This window comes from Cucurbita pepo, chromosome 1 (genome assembly GCF_057944985.1).
Source record: "Cucurbita pepo subsp. pepo isolate OVF chromosome 1, ASM5794498v1, whole genome shotgun sequence".
NCBI classification, from domain to species: domain Eukaryota; kingdom Viridiplantae; phylum Streptophyta; class Magnoliopsida; order Cucurbitales; family Cucurbitaceae; genus Cucurbita; species Cucurbita pepo.
The window spans coordinates 19963876-19985889 of NC_141798.1; the positions used below are offsets into that span (position 1 = coordinate 19963876).

At 34.2% G+C, this 22014-nt stretch overlaps 4 protein-coding genes across 4 annotated transcripts; 1 reads left to right on the plus strand and 3 right to left on the minus strand.

Annotated features, from left to right (window-relative positions):
- Positions 1–2124: 2124 nt before the first annotated feature.
- On the minus strand, positions 2125–8477 carry LOC111795077 (NAP1-related protein 2). The gene is made up of 10 exons (XM_023677320.2): positions 8160–8477; positions 6064–6186; positions 5911–5961; positions 5657–5728; positions 5398–5511; positions 5258–5319; positions 4228–4285; positions 3890–3946; positions 2945–2992; positions 2125–2476 (listed from the first exon to the last, which is right to left on the minus strand). Exons 1-10 carry the CDS (start codon positions 8286–8288, stop codon positions 2435–2437), a joined length of 756 nt encoding a protein of 251 aa, XP_023533088.1. The 5' UTR covers positions 8289–8477; the 3' UTR covers positions 2125–2434.
- A 625-nt stretch (positions 8478–9102) lies between these two features.
- On the minus strand, positions 9103–14089 carry DEG8 (Trypsin family protein with PDZ domain-containing protein). Its single transcript, XM_023677623.2, has 14 exons — positions 13823–14089; positions 13538–13667; positions 13287–13406; positions 12173–12266; positions 11984–12082; positions 11782–11848; positions 11511–11586; positions 11363–11429; positions 10941–11158; positions 10763–10830; positions 10124–10203; positions 9946–10032; positions 9752–9859; positions 9103–9618 (listed from the first exon to the last, which is right to left on the minus strand). The coding sequence occupies exons 2-14, from the start codon at positions 13663–13665 to the stop codon at positions 9493–9495; spliced, it is 1338 nt and encodes a 445-aa protein (XP_023533391.1). The 5' UTR covers positions 13666–13667; positions 13823–14089; the 3' UTR covers positions 9103–9492.
- Positions 14090–14725: 636 nt separating this feature from the next.
- LOC111804322 (uncharacterized) lies at positions 14726–17616 on the minus strand. Its single transcript, XM_023689117.2, has 4 exons — positions 16729–17616; positions 16275–16655; positions 15179–15417; positions 14726–15088 (listed from the first exon to the last, which is right to left on the minus strand). The coding sequence occupies exons 1-4, from the start codon at positions 17408–17410 to the stop codon at positions 14828–14830; spliced, it is 1563 nt and encodes a 520-aa protein (XP_023544885.1). The 5' UTR covers positions 17411–17616; the 3' UTR covers positions 14726–14827.
- Positions 17617–19319: 1703 nt separating this feature from the next.
- LOC111795300 (transcription factor MYB30) lies at positions 19320–20613 on the plus strand. The gene is made up of 3 exons (XM_023677634.2): positions 19320–19561; positions 19647–19776; positions 19888–20613. The coding sequence occupies exons 1-3, from the start codon at positions 19429–19431 to the stop codon at positions 20489–20491; spliced, it is 867 nt and encodes a 288-aa protein (XP_023533402.2). The 5' UTR covers positions 19320–19428; the 3' UTR covers positions 20492–20613.
- The last annotated feature ends 1401 nt before the right edge of the window (positions 20614–22014 follow it).

Below are 22014 nucleotides of genomic sequence, written 5' to 3' on the forward strand. Positions count from 1 at the left end.
AGTTACAAGAAGAAAACATTCAAATTTATCCGTATACTAAAAACATCCAAAGTTGAAAGAATTGTTTTTTTATGTGTTGTTTTTGGATCGTTTTTATAAGGTAGATTTGACCTATTACAGAAGGACGATCACAATTACATCATAGATCTTCTTCATCCTTGAACTTCATGTACAACTTTTTTTTCTTATAAATAGTGCCGACTCTGGTTGCCAAAATAAAAAAATGCACATAACCTTCACGTGACAGTAACACCAATAATGTACCTAACCTCACATGACCATATCGGTTAATAGAGCTTTTAAAAAATATATATTAAATTTTCAATTTTCAATTTTAATGTTTGATTTCAATCATATCTTGAAATCATAATTAATACATGCATAAAGTATGCATAAAGTAGCTTAGAGTATGTTCACATTAATGATATCTATATTACATCATAATGTAGTCTTCTCAATTTAATTAATAAGTATATTGTTTATTATAGGTGGTATATTTATTATTATATAGGTATCATTTAAAGTTTGGTATTTTTTTCTCAAATTAGAAAAAAGGATGCTTTCCTTTCTTGGTCATGAATTTATTGGAAATGATCCTCCATGTAATACAAATATCACATTTAAAAATATATTATAAAATTTATATTACTTAAATTTTTGAACTTCCTTGCTCGTTTTGTTCTAGTTTTAATCTTAATCTTCTCAACTAATGTATGATCATAAGTATACTTTATACTATATACTACAAACTAGGATATATCATTTATCAAAGATCATATAATATATTGTAGATTACATATTATATACTTTTAAAAAAAATGGTTAACAAACCTGAGTTGAACTTTAGTCCCAAAGTTTCCTGGAAATCATGATAAAGCAAGGTTTGCGCACATTAATTATGATTATTTAAAATTTAAGCTAATTAAATAAAAAACCATATCCTAATCGTAATTATGCTCCCTAGTTCACCGTAATATATATTTTTTTTTATTTTAATATTCTTAGCTTTGCGGCGAGATTATCATCATTAATCTTGCCACAAACTGGCTGCCTTTACTCGCATGTTCAAACCTGTCTCAATTAAAAAATTTCAATGTAATTTAATTTAATTCATCATTTTACATTTGACCCTCTTTATATTTCTTTTTGGTATTCAACAATCATTAGCCGATTTAGACAAAATCTCGCATTTCCCTAAGTTTTAAAAACAAATCTAAAAGGAAAAAAGGAATCAATGTTTTCAAATATTTATATGTAGCAATTGAACTGCAAATATCAATTTTAGAGTTGAATTTTCTGAAACACTCATTCACATAAATGTCGACTCATCAAATAATGAATAAAAGACGTGTCTGCCTATTAAAAACTACGACTAAAATCGACCAAAATTTTTTTTTTAAAAAAAAAAAAGAAGGAAAAAGAAAAGAAAGGAAAGACATGGGCTGTCCTGTCTTGATACTAAGAACTTTAACAACAAACAATATGGGCCCAAAGATGTGGGGAAAATGAGGCCCATATGTCATTTGTAAAGCACAATAACATAGTTTTGGACTACTGTTTCATCAAACAATGCATGTGAATCATATCTTAGTGGACTGTGGGACCAATTCTAAATTATGGTCGACTCATTTATTGTACTTTCTTTTTTCTATAAAAAGAAACATAATAATTAATTTGTTGATTAAGATATGGCCGTAAGAAAATCTACGAGGTCGTTTGGATGATTCTTGTGTCGCAACCATTTGGAAAGCAAGGTTGGTAGAGACTATACTTTCAAAAATGAATGATTATCTAACCACAAAAACATATATTTAGCCCCATATGTTCATCTACTGCTATGGCATAATCAAATCAAAAGCAGAATTCTGTAGGTTCTAAGATGCTTTTGATTTGATTATGCCGTAGCAGTAGATGAATTATCGGCTTGATTTGTTTCTAAGAGTAGTGTCCAAAATATCGCTTGAAACTTTATAGTGCTTGTGGATAAAGCCGATGAAACTTTCAAGGATGACTGAGAATTATAGGCTTTATCCACAAGCACTATAAAGTTTCAAGCGATATTTTGGACACTACTCTTAGAAACACATCCAGTTATAACCACTCATAAATTTAGCAATCTCATGATTCAGAAAAATACTACCCATCTACATCGTTTACAGGCAACAATATTGTAAGAAATAGTCTACAAAAATGTTCAGAGAAGAACTGGAAAATAGAAGCATCTCTCATGAAAAGGATTGGGCTGTGTATTGAATGATAAGGAAGGGGAGGCCAAAAATAGACTAGAAGATAAATAACACATTTGAGGTATAAATATGACAACAGTACTTATCAGAGATTGGAACAATAGATATCCTACGTAATATGGAAATTGGTAAAAAGAAAAGATAGGAGTACCTATGGGGTGTTCTCTAATGTGTTTGTTCTCTAAGTTTCACTCTTCCCCATCATCATCGTCATCTTCATCTCCGTTTTCCTACACACACATCAACCGGAGTTTGAACCATTACTTCTGAACTTTTAGCCAGTCTATATGTACAGAACAGTTTAAGCCACGATTAAGTTGCAAAACACTTGATGATTAAGATCATGTACAACTATATTTCAATATTTCAGAAGCTTATAATTATGCAACAATGAAGCAGTAAAACACTAGATTTAGACCAAGTAAATAGCGACAAGGAAGTTGCAAAACGCCTAGGTTTGGACCACATACAATACTTCAGAAGCTTACAAATAAATGCCCCATTACATTTAGAAAACTAGATGAAGGCTTGGGAATGCTTGTCGAAAAGATGCATGCCTGAGTGATTCGAGAATGGAAAGAGCAGAAATCACCAAACAAAATAGTGACACGCCAAAGACATTCATATGGGTTCAAAATAACATCCATAAATTTGAGTGCAGTTGTAAGATGGTGAAACTGAAACTTAATCTTGTTTACCTCCTCCTCCTCTTCTCCATCAGAGTCCTCTTCATCTTCATCAATTTCCTGTAAACAAATTAGAAAGCCCCTCATTTTTCCTCCTTGGTAGAACCAAGATTTTCAATAAAACAACAAAAGAAGACGAGAATTCCCCAAAAAGTGAAAAAAAAAAAAAAAAAAAAAAAACTTAAAAGACGACTATATAAATAGGAACCTAAATTATCCATAATAGAAAGATGAATGTCCAGAAACAAGAGGAGGCAACCCAAAGAAGGTAATGAAATTCACAACACCCTGATCTCGAACAAAATCCCCAAAAAATGATGAAAATTGGATTAGTTTTTTTTTTTTTTTTTTTTTTTTTTTTTTTTTTTTTTGGATTAGGTATTTCCAAGCTGCCCAATAAGATAGACAGAATACCTCTCAAATAATCTCAGCTTCTTGGCCACCTTCACCACCCCACCCCCCGGGGGAAAAAAATTTCGATAAAAGTAGAACCTCTTGGCTAGGTGAGTGAAAGATGCACCTACTACACCCTTTCATTCAGAAAAGAGGGATTCCTCTCTGTTAATATTTCTGGAAACACTAATAGGAGATCCAACTGAAAGAAGGGAGCCCAAAGATAGAGACATGGAAAACTAGGCTCAAGAAACCAATAATGGGGCCTCCCCAATCCGATCATTCTACCAAAAAACAGACATGAGAGCTAAGAGCTGTTCCGAACAGAGTGGTTAGTGATCAGAGAAAACGAGATAGAACACCTTGGAAATGAATGTACAAGGCCTAAGAAAACTACCACTATTAACTTGCTTAAAGTTTCAATTGTTAGATTAAGATGCATCCCATAGACACTATGATGGAAAGATTGGTATTTCATACTCCAAAGTGGGGGAAACCCCTTGGCAACAGAGCTTGATGAGTGCGCAAAGAATAGGTAAAATTATGTAAGACAGAGGAAATTACATTGTTGAAATATTTCAAAGGATTGGGCCACAAGTCCTCTTTAATTATCTCCGCAACCTGCATTTTAAGTAAAAGAAAAACACACATAAGTACAAACAAAAGCATCGAATTCTTAAAAGAAGAGAAGCTGGAATGAGTTTTATATTATCTCTGTTTTTATCACCACGAGGTTTGAACCATTGTACTATCTAATTGGAGAAGCACTTTTAATGACTAGAAAGCGAATTATACTAGTTAACAACTAACAAGAGTACACAGAAAACTAACAGATTAGACCTTATTACATTAACAAGCTGAGCATTTACATAATCATGGGGCAAGAAAATGTTCATACGCACCTCATCATGAAGCTCAGTGATATCTTCTTCTTTAGTCTCACCAAACCAACTGAAGAAGCTGCATACGTAAATTATTGGTGAGCAATACAGAGAGTAAATATGATAAATTGAAATTAAAACAATAAACCACAGTAAGAAGAGAAGAATGAAAGGGTGGTATTAAACTGACTTTTCTATTCGACAAAAAAAAAAAAAAAAAAAAAAAAAGAAGAAGAAGAAGAAGAAAAGAAAAGAAAAGAAAAGAAAAAAACTCATTGTGTAAAAGCAGAAATCATTGCAAGGAGCTGGATAATGGTAAGACATTAAATTAGCACATATTTGAAAATCAGAAGTTACTTCCTTAAATACCATTTAATATACTAATTAAACTTTATGTGCAATGTACGGATTTAGTAATTTTTAAATGATATTATTCTAAAATGCATTCGACAGAAAACTATTCATTTATTATATACTTGAAGAATCAAAAAAACAATTTCATTAATCCTATAAAATAATTACATTACTTAGTAGCACATCCATAAGAATCAAAATTTTGAAATTTATTTTTAGAAAATTAGATCTTATTTATAAAATAATACATTAAAATATTTACGGTATTCTATTTTTCATAGGATCGATGTCTAGTTAGAAAAAATTAGTCTTCATTTAATACCTAATTCATTTGATTTAATGAGAGTCTTTGAAAAAAAAAAGAAACTAACTGCTAGCAGATTTGGTCTTTTGTTTTCAATGTAGTGAATAAATTTATCTTTTTTTATAAGAAAAAATATAGTTACATATTAAATTCAATTGTGTTCATCAAGAAATAGAATCAATGAACTAAATTTAAGATATTCTCTCCCGCAAGCCCTCTTTCTTTGGTTAAAAAAGAAAAAAAAAAAAAAAAAAAAAAGACAATATCAGAAGAGCATATAGCAGAGTTGAAGCCCTTTTAATTTATACTATATAATGTCATTGTCAAACCTTGAGGTTCTATGACTTTTAGTTTGTTTAAGATGGAATCAAATTTGTAAGGGTATAGAAGCACCTGTCTTCAATCAAGGGTCGCTTCTTCCCTTTCTTCTCACCATTTACTCCATTTGATGCACCCTTCAAAATTTACTATTAGATCATTGATCTGATTTAAGAAACCACAGAAATTATTGTTTTCATAGATATAACTGTTACCGAGCCATCCTTCCACTTGATTGTTGTTCCAGTAATTTTAATTGCCCCGTCTTCAAAGAATGTATATGTCTTCTCTAGTTTTCTATCTTCAAAATAAGGATTCTCATTGAAATTCTGCAATTTTAAGCCGTTTAGTGACAGATCATTATCACATTCTGCAATTGAGGGAAGATACCAAATAGGACAAAAAAAAATGTAACATGTGAATGATGCAAACGGACAGATACAGCGTAAGTCGAACAAGTTAGATGAAGCTTACAAGTATGATGGAATAACCCAGCTTTACATCCTTCTGATCCTCCACTTTAAGAGAATCTAAATGCCTAAAGATCTGCACGAAGAATAAGAGTCAACAGTTACGAGAGAATATATTTGTTTGCAATTGATCATTACAGAATCAAAAGTCACTTTGAATTAGGACTTCAAAATAAATTGGAAATAGAAAGAAGTTGCAGAAGTACCCATTTTTCACCCAAGCCACAATCAGAGATTCAATAGATTAAAGAAACAAACCTTTTGATCTTCTTCGGACAAAAGATCACAAAGTGCAGGATGACTCAAGAACTGCAAAAATCAAGCATGTGCACCAAAGGAAAAAAAAGTAAATAAACTAAGTGGCTGCAAAAGATAAGATGTAAAACGTCAATAAATAAACAGATCACTCACAGCAGTTAACCAGAAGTCTGGAATCGTTTTGATAATCTCATTCCGTCTCACATAAACAGGCCACCTTATCTCATTATATTTCTGTTCAACTTCCAAAACTTTGTCACCTGCTTCTTCATTAACCTGTTGGATGCCAGAGGTACAAGAATAAGATCCAGTCTATTTATTGAATATTGAATTATATATAAGAAATTGCATTTATGCCAAATGGATCAGGCATCGGCAGAACATAGCCATGGTGAACGTCTTGTACACATTGCGGGATCAGGCATCGACAGAACATAGCCATGGTGAACGTCTTGTACACATTGCCTATCAAGTCCTAGATTTACACTCTTTTTTAGAAGACTAAACAAGATCTCAGATCCTTTGACCCAACACTGGACCATTCATAACCTCAAATTGGGAGGAGCTTCTACAGAAGTTGGGAGTCATATCTAACATTAATTGCAATAAAACACATGGAACTCTTCTCCATAAAAGTTCAAAAAATTGCAAAAAAAAAAAAAAAAAAAAAAAAAAAAAAAAAAAAAAATTGCAAAAAACATATATATATTTACTAACCTGACTAATTTGCAAAAGTTGAAAGCAGGAAAAGAATATTAACATAGAGAGAGAAAATGAAATTTTGAATTCTTGCTAAATGTTTTTATTAAAGTATATTTGGGGTTGAATAAATATGTATGTATTTTGATAAGAAGCAACACTTCAGTAAGGTAAATGAAAGAAAGAAAAAGAACCTCAACAAGAAAACATGGTGGGGCATGGGAAATCTACATCTGGATATTATACACAACACATTAAACCACTCCTTGGCAAATAACAATAAAGAACACAAATGTTGACATATACAATGTTGGACATTATGATTCTATTTTCATTGCTTACATCTCAAGGTTTTTACATGTATCGCCTCATATTAGGAAAGTATGAAACAAAGAAGAAGAGATATGATTGATGTTTGAGAGAATTGAATTCAACCTTATAAATGCATAACAGAAAAAGAAAGGGGAAACATAACCATCAGGAGAAAGAAGAATCTGGCATGTGGTTAAATTCTATCAAAATAGTATCTCCATTTAGTACTTAGGTAATGAGATTGCGTCATTTTAATAGTAATAAGATGATTCGACCTATTTGTGTCCTTGTATCCGTTTCATATATAACTTGCCTTAAAAATCACAACAACATTCAAGAAGTGAACGCTTGCGGGATATGATGAGCTATTCACCCTAATTCTTTGCAATTTTGGCAGAGTCAAATCCTTGCCAACTAAAAACAAGGAATTGAGGGAAAGTCAATGATATATAGCACAGGGCCCAGAAGTTCGAAGTACTTTCAAACAGTTGAGAGAAGATCGAAATAAAGTGGTAGTTTAGCAAGAGATTTGAACAAGATAGATCTTACCTAGAAATTCTTGTAAAAATCTTATTTTTCACTCAAGACAGGTTTAAATGTCTTTGTTGTATGTCATAGGGCATCCTTAGTTAGCATAAAATATAAAATTTTAGGTGTTAATGAATAATTTAAATAGCTTAAATCATTCACAGCCTCAAACTTTTAGCTCAGAGTATTTAGGGTAAAACTTGATAGTTGACAAATTATTTGAATCAGGAATGCCGTCAATGCAACATGAGCATAATTCAAAACGCCTAAACCACCCGTATTCCGTAGAAGAATCAGAAGCCAACGAAATTAGCATAAATCACACCGTTCCACCCGTTTGAAACTTCAACTCAAAGCATTACCAAAAGCTCTGTAATCCATGCGAGTCTCGGTCAAATACCATTTGGAAAACCACCTCATATTCATCAGAATAAATATGTAAGAAGTCCAAAAGGCAGGAAAAATCGGTTAACAGACACCAGTTAAAGAAACAAGAGATTTAAAAGTACGAAACAATAACAAAAGCCATCGTCCTAGGTAATTGAGCTAAGATATCCATGAATCAAAATACGAACCCCAAAAACACAATTAAAGAGCAGAAAACGCTAATTTACAGTGGTACCAGGAAAATGCATGCACAAACTAGAACCTATTGTCATACATGTACGGAAACAACAGTGAAGAGAGGGAGAGAGAAGAAAGGAAGTGACCTTTTCGAGCTCGTCTTGAACCTCCTGTAACTTCTCGATACATTGAACGAGCTCGACGTCAATATGATCAGAGCCGTCGTCCTCAACCTTGTCGGCGGGCTTGGACTTTTTACCCTTTTCGGCGACCATTTTAGCGGCGGAAACCTAGTTGGGGGAGAGGAACACCCTAACTTGAAGATGAAGCGAAGAAAAGGGAGGGAAAAACAGAGAGGGAATAAAAAAGTTTGGGGCCAAAAAGAAAGCGGGAATCGGCTAATGAAGTGGGAGTTTCAGACTGAAGGCGGCTGCTCTCTATTTATATGGAGGGACGAACGACGACTATGTTCTGTTTCCCGTTCTTCTCCTTTTGTTTCCTATTTTCTTTTTTTAAATAGTAGAAAAATAAAGAAAATTAAATTATTTATAAGAAAAAATAAAATAGCAATCGAAGTTTTTTAATGGAAAAGTGTCAATAAAAAAAGTAAAATCGAATATATGCCGTTAACTCTCCGTTAAAAGAAGCCGTGGATCCTGAATTGGGCTCACGTGTTTCTTGTATTGGGCTGCTCCCATTTTGGGCCGCTCCCATTTTGGGCCTTGAGAAGCCCAATTATAATGACAATACTCGGCTTGTACTCTCAAGCAAGACAAACTCATGCTATATTATAATAAATTATAATGGTGCCGGTTCGAAGCCCTAAAAGAAAAAGACCCGGAAACAAAATGGAAGTATCGACCGTTTTCTTTGTCTCTTACCTTAGGGAGGAGAGGATCGACCTATCAATAAAATTCCATAAGATAAAATTGTCATGTGAGGTCTCACATTGGTTGAAGAGTGAAACGGAGCATTGCTTATAAGGTCGTGGAAACCTCTTCTCGACATACGCATCTTAAAATTTTGAGGGAAAGCCCGAAAATAAAAAATTCAAAGAGAATAATTTCTGATAGCAGTGGACTTAAGCTCTTATAGTCCAAAAACAAGATGATATTGAGTGTTGAATTGGATCCATTACAAGTCATCGCATTAATCACTGATATTTGATCTTTACATGAACATTTACATTGATACTAACACAAGCTAATAGTTGATGCTTCCATGGATGTCTCAGCTGGACAAGCTGAGTCCACCCCATCATCAAAACTCACCACATTTCATGCTTCCAATTACAATTTGAAACATGCAACTCAGCAACTTTCCATAGAAAGCTTTAATTCTATAACACAAGATTACCTCATTTTACCCAAAACATTTGCTTCCATTGCTTTTCTTCTTCTACTTCTCCATTTCATTCCAAGTTGAACGTTGTAATGCTTAGCATGTTCTTCCCAAGACTCTGCTGCTACCTTCGACTTCCTATTGACTTTCTTCTAATATCAGAGGCAGCTCCAGACTTTGTCCTCCTCTCTTTATCTTTAAAATAACTTTGTCTCCGGCGTTGTACTCATCCAATAACTTGTACAATTCTGCTTTGTTTCTTACCTATAAAGACATACAGAACCTTATATTCTTAAGAGAACCATTTGGTTGTTCATGCAATTAGACAGAAACTATCTCCCAGTTTAATGCAGAGGCTGGAAATGCAACATTTGTTTGGAAAGAATGAAGAGCTCACCGGCTTGTTATCAATGGCGGTGACGATGTCTCCGAGTACTATATTGCCTGCAAAACCTCTGGTGGTGGGTAATAGTCCGGCTTTGGCTGCAGGACTATTTGCAGGAACCTGAGGAGTAAAAATCATGAATGAAAAGAGTATTACTCGTCTTAAGTTGACGAACTTGATGCATCTTAGAAGGAAGGAATGTATACCAGTAGAATTAGAGCTCCATCACGAACGTTGAGTTGATTAGCGATCAGGTCGGGAGCAAAATCTACATTTATGCCAGCACGAATTACCTATATGAAAAATCAGGATCTTAAACCATGAATTGTTTAAATCGAATAGGAATAAGACAAGGTTGAATCTTGTTTAGCAGCTTAATCCTACTCTGCCAAATTGGATTAACTGAGGAACAATCTTGACTACGGTTAAAGATGGGATTGCAAAACCAACCCCAGCTGATGTTCCTGCAACCATAACAGAACAGACTAATGTTAATCACATCCCTAATCTTATTGTTGAACAGTAGGGCAAGAAAAATTTGAAAATCACAACTAAACATCGTCACTTTTAGATCTCACATCAATTGGAGAGGAGAACGAAACATTCTTTATAAGAGTGTGGAAACCTCTCTTTAACAGACGCATTTTAAAAACTTTGAGGAAACCCGAAAGGGAAAGCCCAAAGAGGACAATATCTGCTAGCGGTAGGTTTGGGCTGTTACAAATGGTATCAGAGCCAGACATCGGGCGATGTGCTAGCAAGGATGTTGGGCCCCAAAGGGGAGTGGATTGTGAGATCCCACATCGGTTGGGGAGGAGAACGAAGCATGCTCTATAGGGGTGTGGAAACCTCTCCCTAGTAGATACGTTTTAAAAACCTTGGGGGAAGTGTGAAAGGAAAAGCCCAAAGAGGACAAAATCGGCTAGCGGTGGTCTTGAGCTGTTACAGTGACGTTATGGCAGGAATGCAAACAAGTGTTAAAAATAATGAATCAAAACTTGGCTGAAGAAAGAGGGAGCTTACCTGTTTGAGTAAAAATAGCAGTATTAATACCAATTAAGTTCCCTTTCGAGTCGAGTAGAGGACCTCCACTGTCAAGGATACAGGAAAACTTAAGGTTCTTGATGTCAACATTAAATACAAGGAATAATAAGACAGACGAGATTTCCCAGGAGAAAGAATGATGAAATCTCAGAATAACCTATTCCCAGGATTAATAGCTGCATCCGTTTGGATTCCGCCCCCAATGGTGACACCAGTCTGACTAAAAATGTCACGGTTCAGTCCACTAATGACTCCAACTGTGAGGGTATGATCAAAACCAAAAGGATTTCCAATTGCCAAGCATTGTTGCCCCACTTTAAGAGAAGATGACTGCCCCACCTTGATTGGCCTCAACAACTCATTTGAGGCATCCACCTGCAAGAACACGGACGTTTATCTCATACTTGTTTAGACTTTTGAGGAATTTCATGTCCAGACAAATCAGAGAATGGATGAGCTATGATAATTCACAAATAAAAGGCTCAGCCCAAACTTGATCAGAGATACCAATAATCATCCAAAATTGCACATTCTTGGATAAACTATGAAGGAAAAGAATTTAAAGCTGAAAAGCCTTGCCTTCAAAACAGCAAGATCCTTTGTACGGTCTGCACCAATGAGCTTGCCTTCAAAATTCTTCTGTATCCTATTCAAACACAGAAACTGAGAAAGTAAATACCTGTTGTTCATGAAAATAGTATATTTGCGTAACTTCAAGTGTCCTCACCCATCGGATGCTAGAATATTAACACGTGCAACAACCTGCCCAGGACTCGGATTTCTTGCAAGAGCACTAGCAATTACTGTTTAGTAATAAAAAGCAAAGGCTATGAGGATATGTTGAACTTCTTTCTGAATCACAGTCTAAAGTTGATTACATGAAACATTAGAAATGCCATGTTTTGGTAAACAACAATGCAAAATTTAGATGATTCAATCTGTAAGTAACTCAATGTAGTTATTTTTTGCTGTATGCAGTGACCATTATAATCTCTCACCATGATAATTTGTTACTATATGTCCTTGATCATCCCAGACTACTCCCGAACCATTTCCTTCAGGAATCTGCAAATAGGCACAGTAATGATTACAAAATGATGGTCTTACACGAAGGTTATTAAAATAAGAACACAGTAAACCGCTTGGAATATGCCAAGAACAACAAGAACAACAAGAACCATAAGTTTATTGCTAGATTACCTCAACCATGCCAGTTACGTTAAGTTGAGGACGCAAAGTTACATCGAAAATATTGACAACAGAGTATGTATTCTTCTCGAACAGCTGGACAATTCTTTCCTGTGAATCACATAATTCTCGTTCATACACTATTACAAATAACAAGGACAACGAAGTTCAAAAACAAATCAGTAGGGTTTAAAAGAAAACCTCTGTAGGGAAGAGGGTTCCAGAAGGGAAAATAGTGGGAGTTACTTCCTCAATGGTTACAGATGGATCTCCCAAAGCTTGAGCTGTAAATACACTACACAACTTTGTTATAAATAAGTTATTTTGTCACAAGTACATCAAATATGAACAGACGTGAGGCTATAAATGCTACTTAGTTTAAATTAAGAACTATGCTTCTTAGAACTCTCAATCAAAATTTTGTACATTCCATGCTGACTGGAAGACTTGTACATGAAACTTGACAAGTTGGCTTCACTTACAAAAAAGACAAAAGATGACATTAGAGAGTTGAGAATGTGTAACCGCCCAAGCTCACCGCTAGCAAATATTCTCCTCTTTGAGCTTTTCCTAAAGGTATTTAAACGCGTCCACTAGAGAGAGTTTTTACACCCTTATAAGGAATGTTTCGTTCCCATCTCCAATCGATGTGAGATCTCATAATCTACCCCCTTGGGGGCCTAACGTCCTAGCTGGCACACCGGCAAGTGTCTAGCTCTGATACCATTTGTAACAACTCAAGCTCACCGCTAGCAAATATTGTCCTCTTTGGGCTTTCCCTTATGGGCTTCCCCTCAACGTTTTTAAACATGTCCACTAGGGAGAGTTTCCACACCCTTATAAGGAATGTTTCCTCTCCAACCGATGTGGGATCTCACAATCCACCCCCTTGGAGGCCCAACGTCCTTGTTGGCACACAGGCTGGTATCTGGCTCTAATACCATTTGTAACAACCCAAGCCCACCGCTAGCAAATATTGTCCTCTTCGAGCTTTCCCTTCTGGGATTCCCCTCAATGCTTTTAAATGCGTCTACCAGAGAGAGTTTCCACACCCTTATAAGGAAACATCACAAAATCTGTGTCAATTTGGGATTCCCCTCTCCAATCAATTTGGGATGTCACAGAATCTGTGTCAACCGTCACAACCACTCTTCCCTGAAAAAACATAGCTAGGAGGTTGCAAGCAGCTCGGAGACTCACGGACATTATGAAAGAAAACATCTCTCGATGACAAAGAAAATAATATAACAGGACGAGTCCAATCGTGAACCAAATGCACTTCACAGAGCGGAGCATAAAGCTGTGAGAAAAACACCTTGAAGGATATGCCGAAGAACTCAGGAGGAACAAACTAGCAAATAACGTCCGCCGAGTTGTGAAAAGAAATTTGCTGCTAAGTACAGAACCCAGATCCCCAGACTCATCGCCCGCACTCCTGAATAATCAGCTAAGAAAATTACAAACTGAGAACTAAAACATATGAATCCGAATCAATAGGTAAACGATGGACAATTAATTTTGATCAGATAATGCAATGGCACAGAGAAAAAAGGAGAGAAAAACAACCTTCGAATGGAAATGGATTGAGCAGTGGTGGGATTTGAAGTGGAGGGTTGAGAAACAGAAGAGACGCCATCAAAGCATAATTCCCGCCTTCCCAAGAAATGGGGAGTATTGCATGCCAGAACTTGCATTTCTAAGAGTTAAATTTAGAGATAAACAAATCAACCCAAGGGAGCAAGAGCAAGACTAATTTCACAGTTTCGAAATGGTTCCTCACTCAAATATCGTCATTGAATCAGTACAAACGAGGGAGATTGTAAAATGCTTCCACTAAGATTAATTACTAACCTGAAGAAGAACTCTAACCAGATGCGGCAAAATCAGAGACGGCGTTGTATTCCAACAACCCTATAGAGAGGAAGGGCCGGCGACGATAGATGGAGATTGAGAGGCAAAGTAATGGGAGGCTCTTCCAGAGAAGAGTGTACTCTTTATACTTCTTCTTCGTCCATGGAAGCTATGGAACTGTGGAGCTGACACAATCCACAACCAACCACCAAGGATCATCCAATTCCCTCTCTAATAAAAAATGGATTGGTTTCTATTTGGGGATTACGATTTAATCCTACTTTGATATTAAGAGCAATAAATATTTATATCACTTTTCTAGGGACGAGTGTTTTTTATTGGTTTTGTGACGACTCAAGGGTTGCAACCAGATTGGTTGCCTATCTACTCGCCTTTTGTTCATGTATGATCGTCATATTCATGATTTTAAAAAAAAAATAGATAGAGAGAAGTTTTCACACTTTTATAAGCACTAGTTTTTAAAAAAGCTTGTCTATTAGAGAGAGGTTTCTACACTCTATAATGATTGTTTTGTTCCCTTCTCCAACTGACTGAGATGTCACAATACATTCCCTTGGAGACCCAACATCCTCGTTAGCACACAACTCTATGTCTAACTCTTACAATGTACTTCCCTTGGGAGATAACGTCTTCGCTGACATGCCGCTCGGTGTCTAATTCTAATATCATTGTTAAGAGCTCAAGCCCACTGTTAACATATATTATCCGCTTTGACCCATTATGTATTGTCGTTAGCCTCACGGATTTAAAATGCGTCTATTAGAGAGAGATTTGCACATCCTTAAGAGAATTGATTCGTTTCCCTCTCCAACTAATGTGAGACCTCGCGAATTTATAAAAATATGATTTTTGTATTTTTTTTTTTCTTTCCGTGTTCATTCATGTATTCATATGCTTGTAACCTACCAGTAACATATATACACATATACCCAATTACTTGAATAAAGAAGAAGTAGAACGAAAATCACATTTAAATGAAAGTGATCACGAGTATATAGAGAAAAACGACGAAGTTTGTATCCTAATCTTCCCAGTTTGAAAAGAAATGCAGCTCAATTTATGTCGACACCATTTCAATTGATCAATTGAAATGGTTTGCATATTAAGCACTCTTCCGACCAACTTCAAATCCACCATAGCCAAGAAGTAAGCTTCATCATCTGGGTCATCTTCATCAAAGGCATCTATACAGTTCTTGAATCTCCATGTCTTTCTCTGTATTATCTTCTTCAATTTTCTGTCCTTCTGCAACACACAACTCTCTCAAACAAGGTGAGTATCTAATGCGTTGGATGTATGTATGGAGTTTATATTAAATGGAAGTAAGTGACTAACTTTTTGAAGATCTAACAGAATTTGGTTTAGAATGTTGGAATATGCAGGGCTGGTGCGTTCTTGTTGTTGTTCTAAATTATGAGACTTTGAAGTTGATGATATATGGGCAAGTTTATCGGCTCGAATGAATTGCCAGAACACTCTTATACATTCCTGCAATATCTCAATAACCCTATCCATTTTAACGCCCTCTTCCTCCTCTGTTCTTCCTGTCTTCTTGTTGTCTTTCGCTTCATCTTCTGCAATCAAACACAATCTTACAATTACTTTATTTTCTTCCTAATTTGATGCTATGCTAATAGTATAAATTGTTGACTAACTCCCATGTTTAAATAACTAACATATCCTACGAATATAAAAGAAAATGGCAACTCAATTAATGTCCCAACCATTTATCTGACCTAAATTAATAAAAATATTTCTAAAATTTATATTTTTTCTTAAAAAAACTTTATTTTAAAAATATATTTATGGCCAGTTTTAAATGAAAGGTATTAATAAAATTTTTGCAATATTAAAATCATTTTTGAAACATTTTGAGAGTAAAAATATTTTTGAAATAAAGGAGTAACGTTCTTTCTTCAAAATTAATGTTTTTTAACTTTTTATTTTTTATTTTTTAAAAATTTAAAAATATTGCTGAAATTATTAAAAATTTAGATTTTTTTTAGAAAGGGTCGATCTCATAAATATTTTTATTAATTTAGTTCAAAATTTATAAGTATGTATTTAATAGATTTCTAAATTTTAAAAAATATCTAAAAAAAAAGTTTCAAACTTTTAATTCGGCCTTTGATAAGCTCTTTAATTTAAAAAATGTCAAATTTTGGGTTTAATAGGTTTTGATATATATATATATATATATATATATTTTGGGTAATGTCTAATATGTTCATTAATTTAAAAAAAAATGAAATAAATAAGACGAAGTTTAAAATATACAATAAAAAATTTAAATATTTTTTTAGATACTTTTTAAAGTTTAAATATGTATTAAATATAAATGTATATATATATATACAGTATTTGATTTAACCTAAACTTGTGTAGGGTTAAATAAAGAAGCAAAAGCAGAAGGAGACAACATTTGACTCACCTTTGAGCAGAGGAACTTGCAGAAGCTTTCTCCTACCAACACGACTTGTAGCATAATATTCAACTCTCGACCCTTCCTCCGACCATTCATTCTCCATAAATCTCTGTATCAACACTTTAAAATGCTCAAATTTCTCTGCAACTTCATTGAATCTGTAACTTCCATACCCTTCTCTGCCGCTAATCTCCAAACCTTTCTTGTACTGCCACACTATAAACTCCCATGAAACCCACATTTGCACCACATAAACCACCTCCAATTCCCCTTCCATTCCTCTGTTTTCCCCTGTTTTTGCTTCGCCTTTCTTATCAGGCCTGCACCCACACAGCCCTTTCGATGAAACAGACTCCACTAACCCCTTCGATTGCTTCATTTTCCACTCTGCAAACCAAAATCCATGCGGGGTTTATGAAACAAACAACAATTTAATGAATGAATGAATTAATGAACTGACCTTTTGCGATTTGGTGATTTAAAGTGTCGTATTTTCGCATCTTTTCTGTGTATTGCTTGTGGAATTCGTGGAGTTCTTTTCTTATGCCTTTGCCATTTGATCTTTCTTCTCCTTTCTTCCCTCCTTTTGAATCTTCTTCCATGGCTATTGGGTACTCCGATTCTTCAGGAATTGAGGGCAACCCAGATTCGGATTTCGCTTTGGCTTTCGCCTTCTTAATCTCATTTTTCAGTTCTTCTATGAAATCCTGATCAAACCCCCCGGATATGGCTTCCACAGGATCATCAAATTCATTATCATCTTGGATTCTGATATCATTGCTGCATCGCAAACCATTTGGGAGAAAAATTTCTGGGTCTTCTCGGGGACAAAGATCTAAATCCGTGTCAGAAGTTGAAGAACTCGAATCATCAAAATCGTTCTCATTTGAAGTTTCATATACAGGTGGGTCAACATTCTGTGTAGTAGTTCTCAGAAAATCCTCGTACGTTGGAAACTTAAAGCTTAGAGATGAAAATGGCGTTTCTTCAATCCTATCAGAATCAACATGTTCTTGAAACAGAGGTTGTTGATTATAGTATTTGAAGAAACAGAGTAGGAGCGGAAACAGAGCACAGAACAAGATCAAAAGGGGTTTCAAAAGAAGAACCGAAAGATCATTAAAATTTCCAGAAAACTTCATTCGTGGAGGGCGTTGAAGAAAACAGAGCAAGTTTGTGTAAGATTGGAGAAGAACATGATTCTAAAGCAAAAGCTACGACATTTTGGGAAATTTTTGAATCAGACCATTTAGGAAGATGAATCTCGTATTTGATTCTCATAAATTCTCATTTAGCTTCATGAAAATGGAAATTATCAAAGATTTGTAAGCCTTAAAAGGATATTATATGGAAGAAAATAAAACTTTGGTCTTTTTAAATTTGGAAGTGGAAGAACAGGGCTGCGTTGTGGCAGCCATATATGATCAGTCATTTTCATTAACGATTGACTTTCTAAATATAATTTTAATTTTGATTTTACTTTTAATAACAGAGACTAAACTTTAAATAATAGTTAATAAAATGGGTTTACGACATTCTTTGTTTTTATTGGATTTAAAATAATCAAATTGCATAAGAAAATTATGACTCATAAGCTTGTTTTATATGCTTCACATTTTTTTACTATTTAAATCAAAATTAATTAAATAAAAAAAAGAACCCCATTGGATTGATGCCATAATTAATTAGTCTTAATTTGGAAAATTTAATCCTAATATTTTAATTTTTTTTTTTAAAATAGGTTTAAGCATTTAAATTTGTCATTAATACCATTCTTATTATTAATATTATATTTAAAAAATACTCGTCAAAATTTAAATATATATTTTTGATCTTTATTGTCTATTGTTGTATCAAAATACAAATGGAAGTAGGGTATAAGGAAAGCAACTATGTCGTCATCAATTTTATTAAAACGAAGATAGAAATATAATGTTTATTGGTGAGTTGTTAAGGAACGAATCTAAGTCAATTCCAAAGTATTTCATTTAATATAGGGATTAGGGTTTTGCGTTTTCCACCTACTCTCATAATTAATTAAAAGATTCGAGTCGATAACACATTTTTTTTAAGGATTAAGTAGAACATCAACGATGTAATGCATCTACCTCGTGTTGCATGTTAGGAATCACGAAACTCTTACTTACGAATATGTGAATAACGGTATACCAAAACATTAGAAACATTTTTTCTTTTTAACCATGTCTCTGTTATTAGCAACATTTAATGTTCTTGTACCTTCTTTTATACAAAAATTATAGAGGCGAACATTTAAAATCTATAACAAAAGACAATGTTTAAAAGTGCTTTCGGAATTGATTCTAAGATTATTATAAAATATTATCAACTTCTTTTGTGTTTGATGAAATTAATGATTATTAAATTCGTTACACTCACTTTTTAACACACTACTTCATTTACACCCGTTCTTAAACTCATTCTAATAATATAAACTTTTAGGAGTATGAAAAAAATAATAAAAAGGCGAAGAATATTTATGAGAGGAGATAAATATTAATAACGAAAAAGGAAAGAAAAGCAACCATTCATGACTACATACAACTATTCATAACTATTCGTGAAATAATATAAATATCGAACAAATTACGCATTTTTTTAATTAAAAAAAAAAAAGAAGAAGAAGAAAACACATTTTTTTTTTTCTTAAAATGTATACAAGAAATTATTGCACATTGCATTAAACATATAATTTATAAGATATGAAAATGAGAGATATCTTGGAATAGAAGCATGAAATATTTAGTGATGAAGAAAGGGACTTTCATTATTTACCTTTATAGTAGAGTCAGCTAAGAAGGGCCATTATTATTCATTACACGTTGGGGATTGAAATAAATAAATAAATAAATAAAAATAAAAATAAAAATAAAAATAAATAAAAAGGGTTATTATTATTATTATTATTATTATTATTAAAATTATTAATCCACAGGGCTGCCACATTGAATACAACGCGGTTTTTTGCAGCAGCTGACTTGGGGCATGCTGCTGCTGCTGCTGTTGCTGCTGTGCTTGTAATTTAATGCTTCTTGCTGTCACCTTTTGACTCTTTGCCTTCCCCTTTTTTCTCTCTTCTATTTAAGCTTCTAAACGCCATGAAAGTTTCAACCTTTGTAGAAGAAATTTGAAGGCTAAGGATATGGGGAGGCCTCCATGTTGTGATAAAAATGGTGTCAAGAAAGGACCTTGGACTCCCGAGGAGGATATTGTTTTGGTCTCTTATATTCAAGAACACGGCCCTGGAAATTGGCGGGCCGTTCCAGCTAATACAGGTTTGTTAATTTTATAATCAAAGCAAACAATATCCGTTAGCTGTGAGTTTGAGTTTGAATTTGAGATGTGTTTATTAATTTGCAGGGTTGCTCAGATGTAGCAAGAGTTGTAGGCTGCGATGGACGAATTACCTTAGACCGGGAATCAAACGGGGTAACTTCACTGATCAAGAAGAGAAGATGATTGTTCATCTTCAAGCTCTTTTGGGGAATAGGTATTAATAATTTTAAGTTGTTTGGTTTTTTTTTTTTTTTTTTTTTTTTTTTTTTTTTGTTACTCATGAGTTGATAATTTAGGTAATTTGTGTAATTTATGGTTTGTTTAGATGGGCGGCTATAGCTTCGTATCTTCCGCAAAGAACCGACAACGATATAAAAAATTACTGGAACACGCATTTGAAAAAGAAGCTAAGGAAGGTTCAAGTGAGTTCAATGGGGCATTTTGGAGATGGGTTTTCATCATCTTCATCATCAATGCCAAGAGGACAATGGGAGAAGAGGCTTCAAACGGACATTAGAATGGCAAGACAAGCCTTATGGGAAGCTCTCACGCCACAAAATTCAGCTCCTTTTGGTGAAATAATAAAGCCTTCATACCACAAAGTTCAATCCACGGGCTATGCGTCAAGCACTGAGAATATAGCCAAATTGCTGACCGGGTGGATGAAAAATCCACCCAAGACTACGGCGGAGAGATGCCCAAATGGTGGTAGCTCCGGCGGCGGAGCTGATGAATGTGAGGATAATATGGGGTCGTTTTTTAGATTTGAGTGTTTTGAAACGTCAAAATCTAATTCGGAGGAAATGAAAGCTGATCCTGATGTTCATGATTTGCCACTTTCCATGTTGGAAAAATGGCTTTTTGAGGAAAGTGGTGGAGTTCTTCAAGGAAGAGATCATGATCATTGCCTTGATAATATTGGATTCTAGAGGGACTATTTTTTCATATGTCCTTTAAATTTATTTAACTCAATAGTATAGAGAATGAATGTAAATTCCTTATTCATGTTCTTATTTACTAAATCAATCCATTTATCTCTTCTTTAATTCTACCCTTAAATTCCCATGCATGCTAATATCAGATCGACCAGAAGTTAAATGATGTGTTCTTGATTAAGAAGTTAAAAATTCAAATCTCGATAACCCTACGTAAATTTGTCTTGAAAAACGACAAAAGGGTTTGAATAATGATGGGTTGTTTTTGAATTATGTTGGAGTGTTTTACAGGTTGGAAAAGAAGTATAAATAAAGTACGTGCTGTAAAGGCATTGAAAAGAAGCACAAGGTCTCATGAGAATTGTTGCCAATTAAATGGGATTTAGAACATAGAGAAAAAGAGGTTGAGAATTTGTCGCATTTTCCAACTTGGATGTGCAACAACAAAACCTAGCCTTAAATTTCTTGCACTTTTTTCTTCTTCAATCAGCTGTTGCTCGCACCGACACCACACGATTGTAAAACGCTCGGTTTACGTTAAGATAAGATCAACAATCATGAGCGAAATATTTTTCGTGGTCGAGATGTTTGAGTCACATGTCGCTCGTAGCTAATGAAGTATCATGTGAGGGGAGTTAATATTCTTTTGCATGTGAAACTTGTAAATGTACAATGGGGTGATGCCCTAGTTTGGGAATGAACTATGATGAGCTGATGGTCATTAGGGTTGAGCCTTAAAGATTCAAAATTATTGGCGATTGATACCAATATTTTGTTTAAATTTGTGGTTGAGATGTTTGATATTTTGGAAAGAGGAAGTCATGTGGGTGTTGGAGAAGGTCATTGTAAGGCCACCTCATGAGTCATTAACTGCACCATGTGGATTATGTAAAGACAAAACGCCAATTTAATTTCTGTCGCACTAACATGTTCACTATACGCTTAACTTTCGAGTTTATATAATTGAATGACTGAAAAAAAAGAGTTGTATTTTGTTGATATAGATAGTAACTTTCAATTCTTTTAAATTTTTTTAGTTATTTTATTATCAAATCGCTCTCCTTTGAATGCAATATCGATTCATTTATGTACCTTTTTTATTTGAGTGTCAGATGGTAAGATTTGTATATATTTGATAGTCAAATAATATGACCCACTAATATTAATGTTGATTTGCATACAATTGAGTGTAATAATATACATTGTGTCAAAGTTTCAAATGACATACCCTACATCATTGACATTGTTGTTCCTCACGATCTATGGATAAACATTACACATCTTTATGAATCGAGCATCACTAGTAGATGTTGTAACAATTCAAGTTTACCGCTAATAGATATTATTCGCTTTAGTCTGTTATATATTGCAGTCAGTCTCGCGGGAATTAAATAACTATAATGCAAAATCTACGGTGGGACAAAATGATTATGAAAGTTATTTATATGTCTATTTTAAATGATGCGATGATTTTACAAGATAAACAAAAAATAGTAAATAATTAATAAACCTCAACC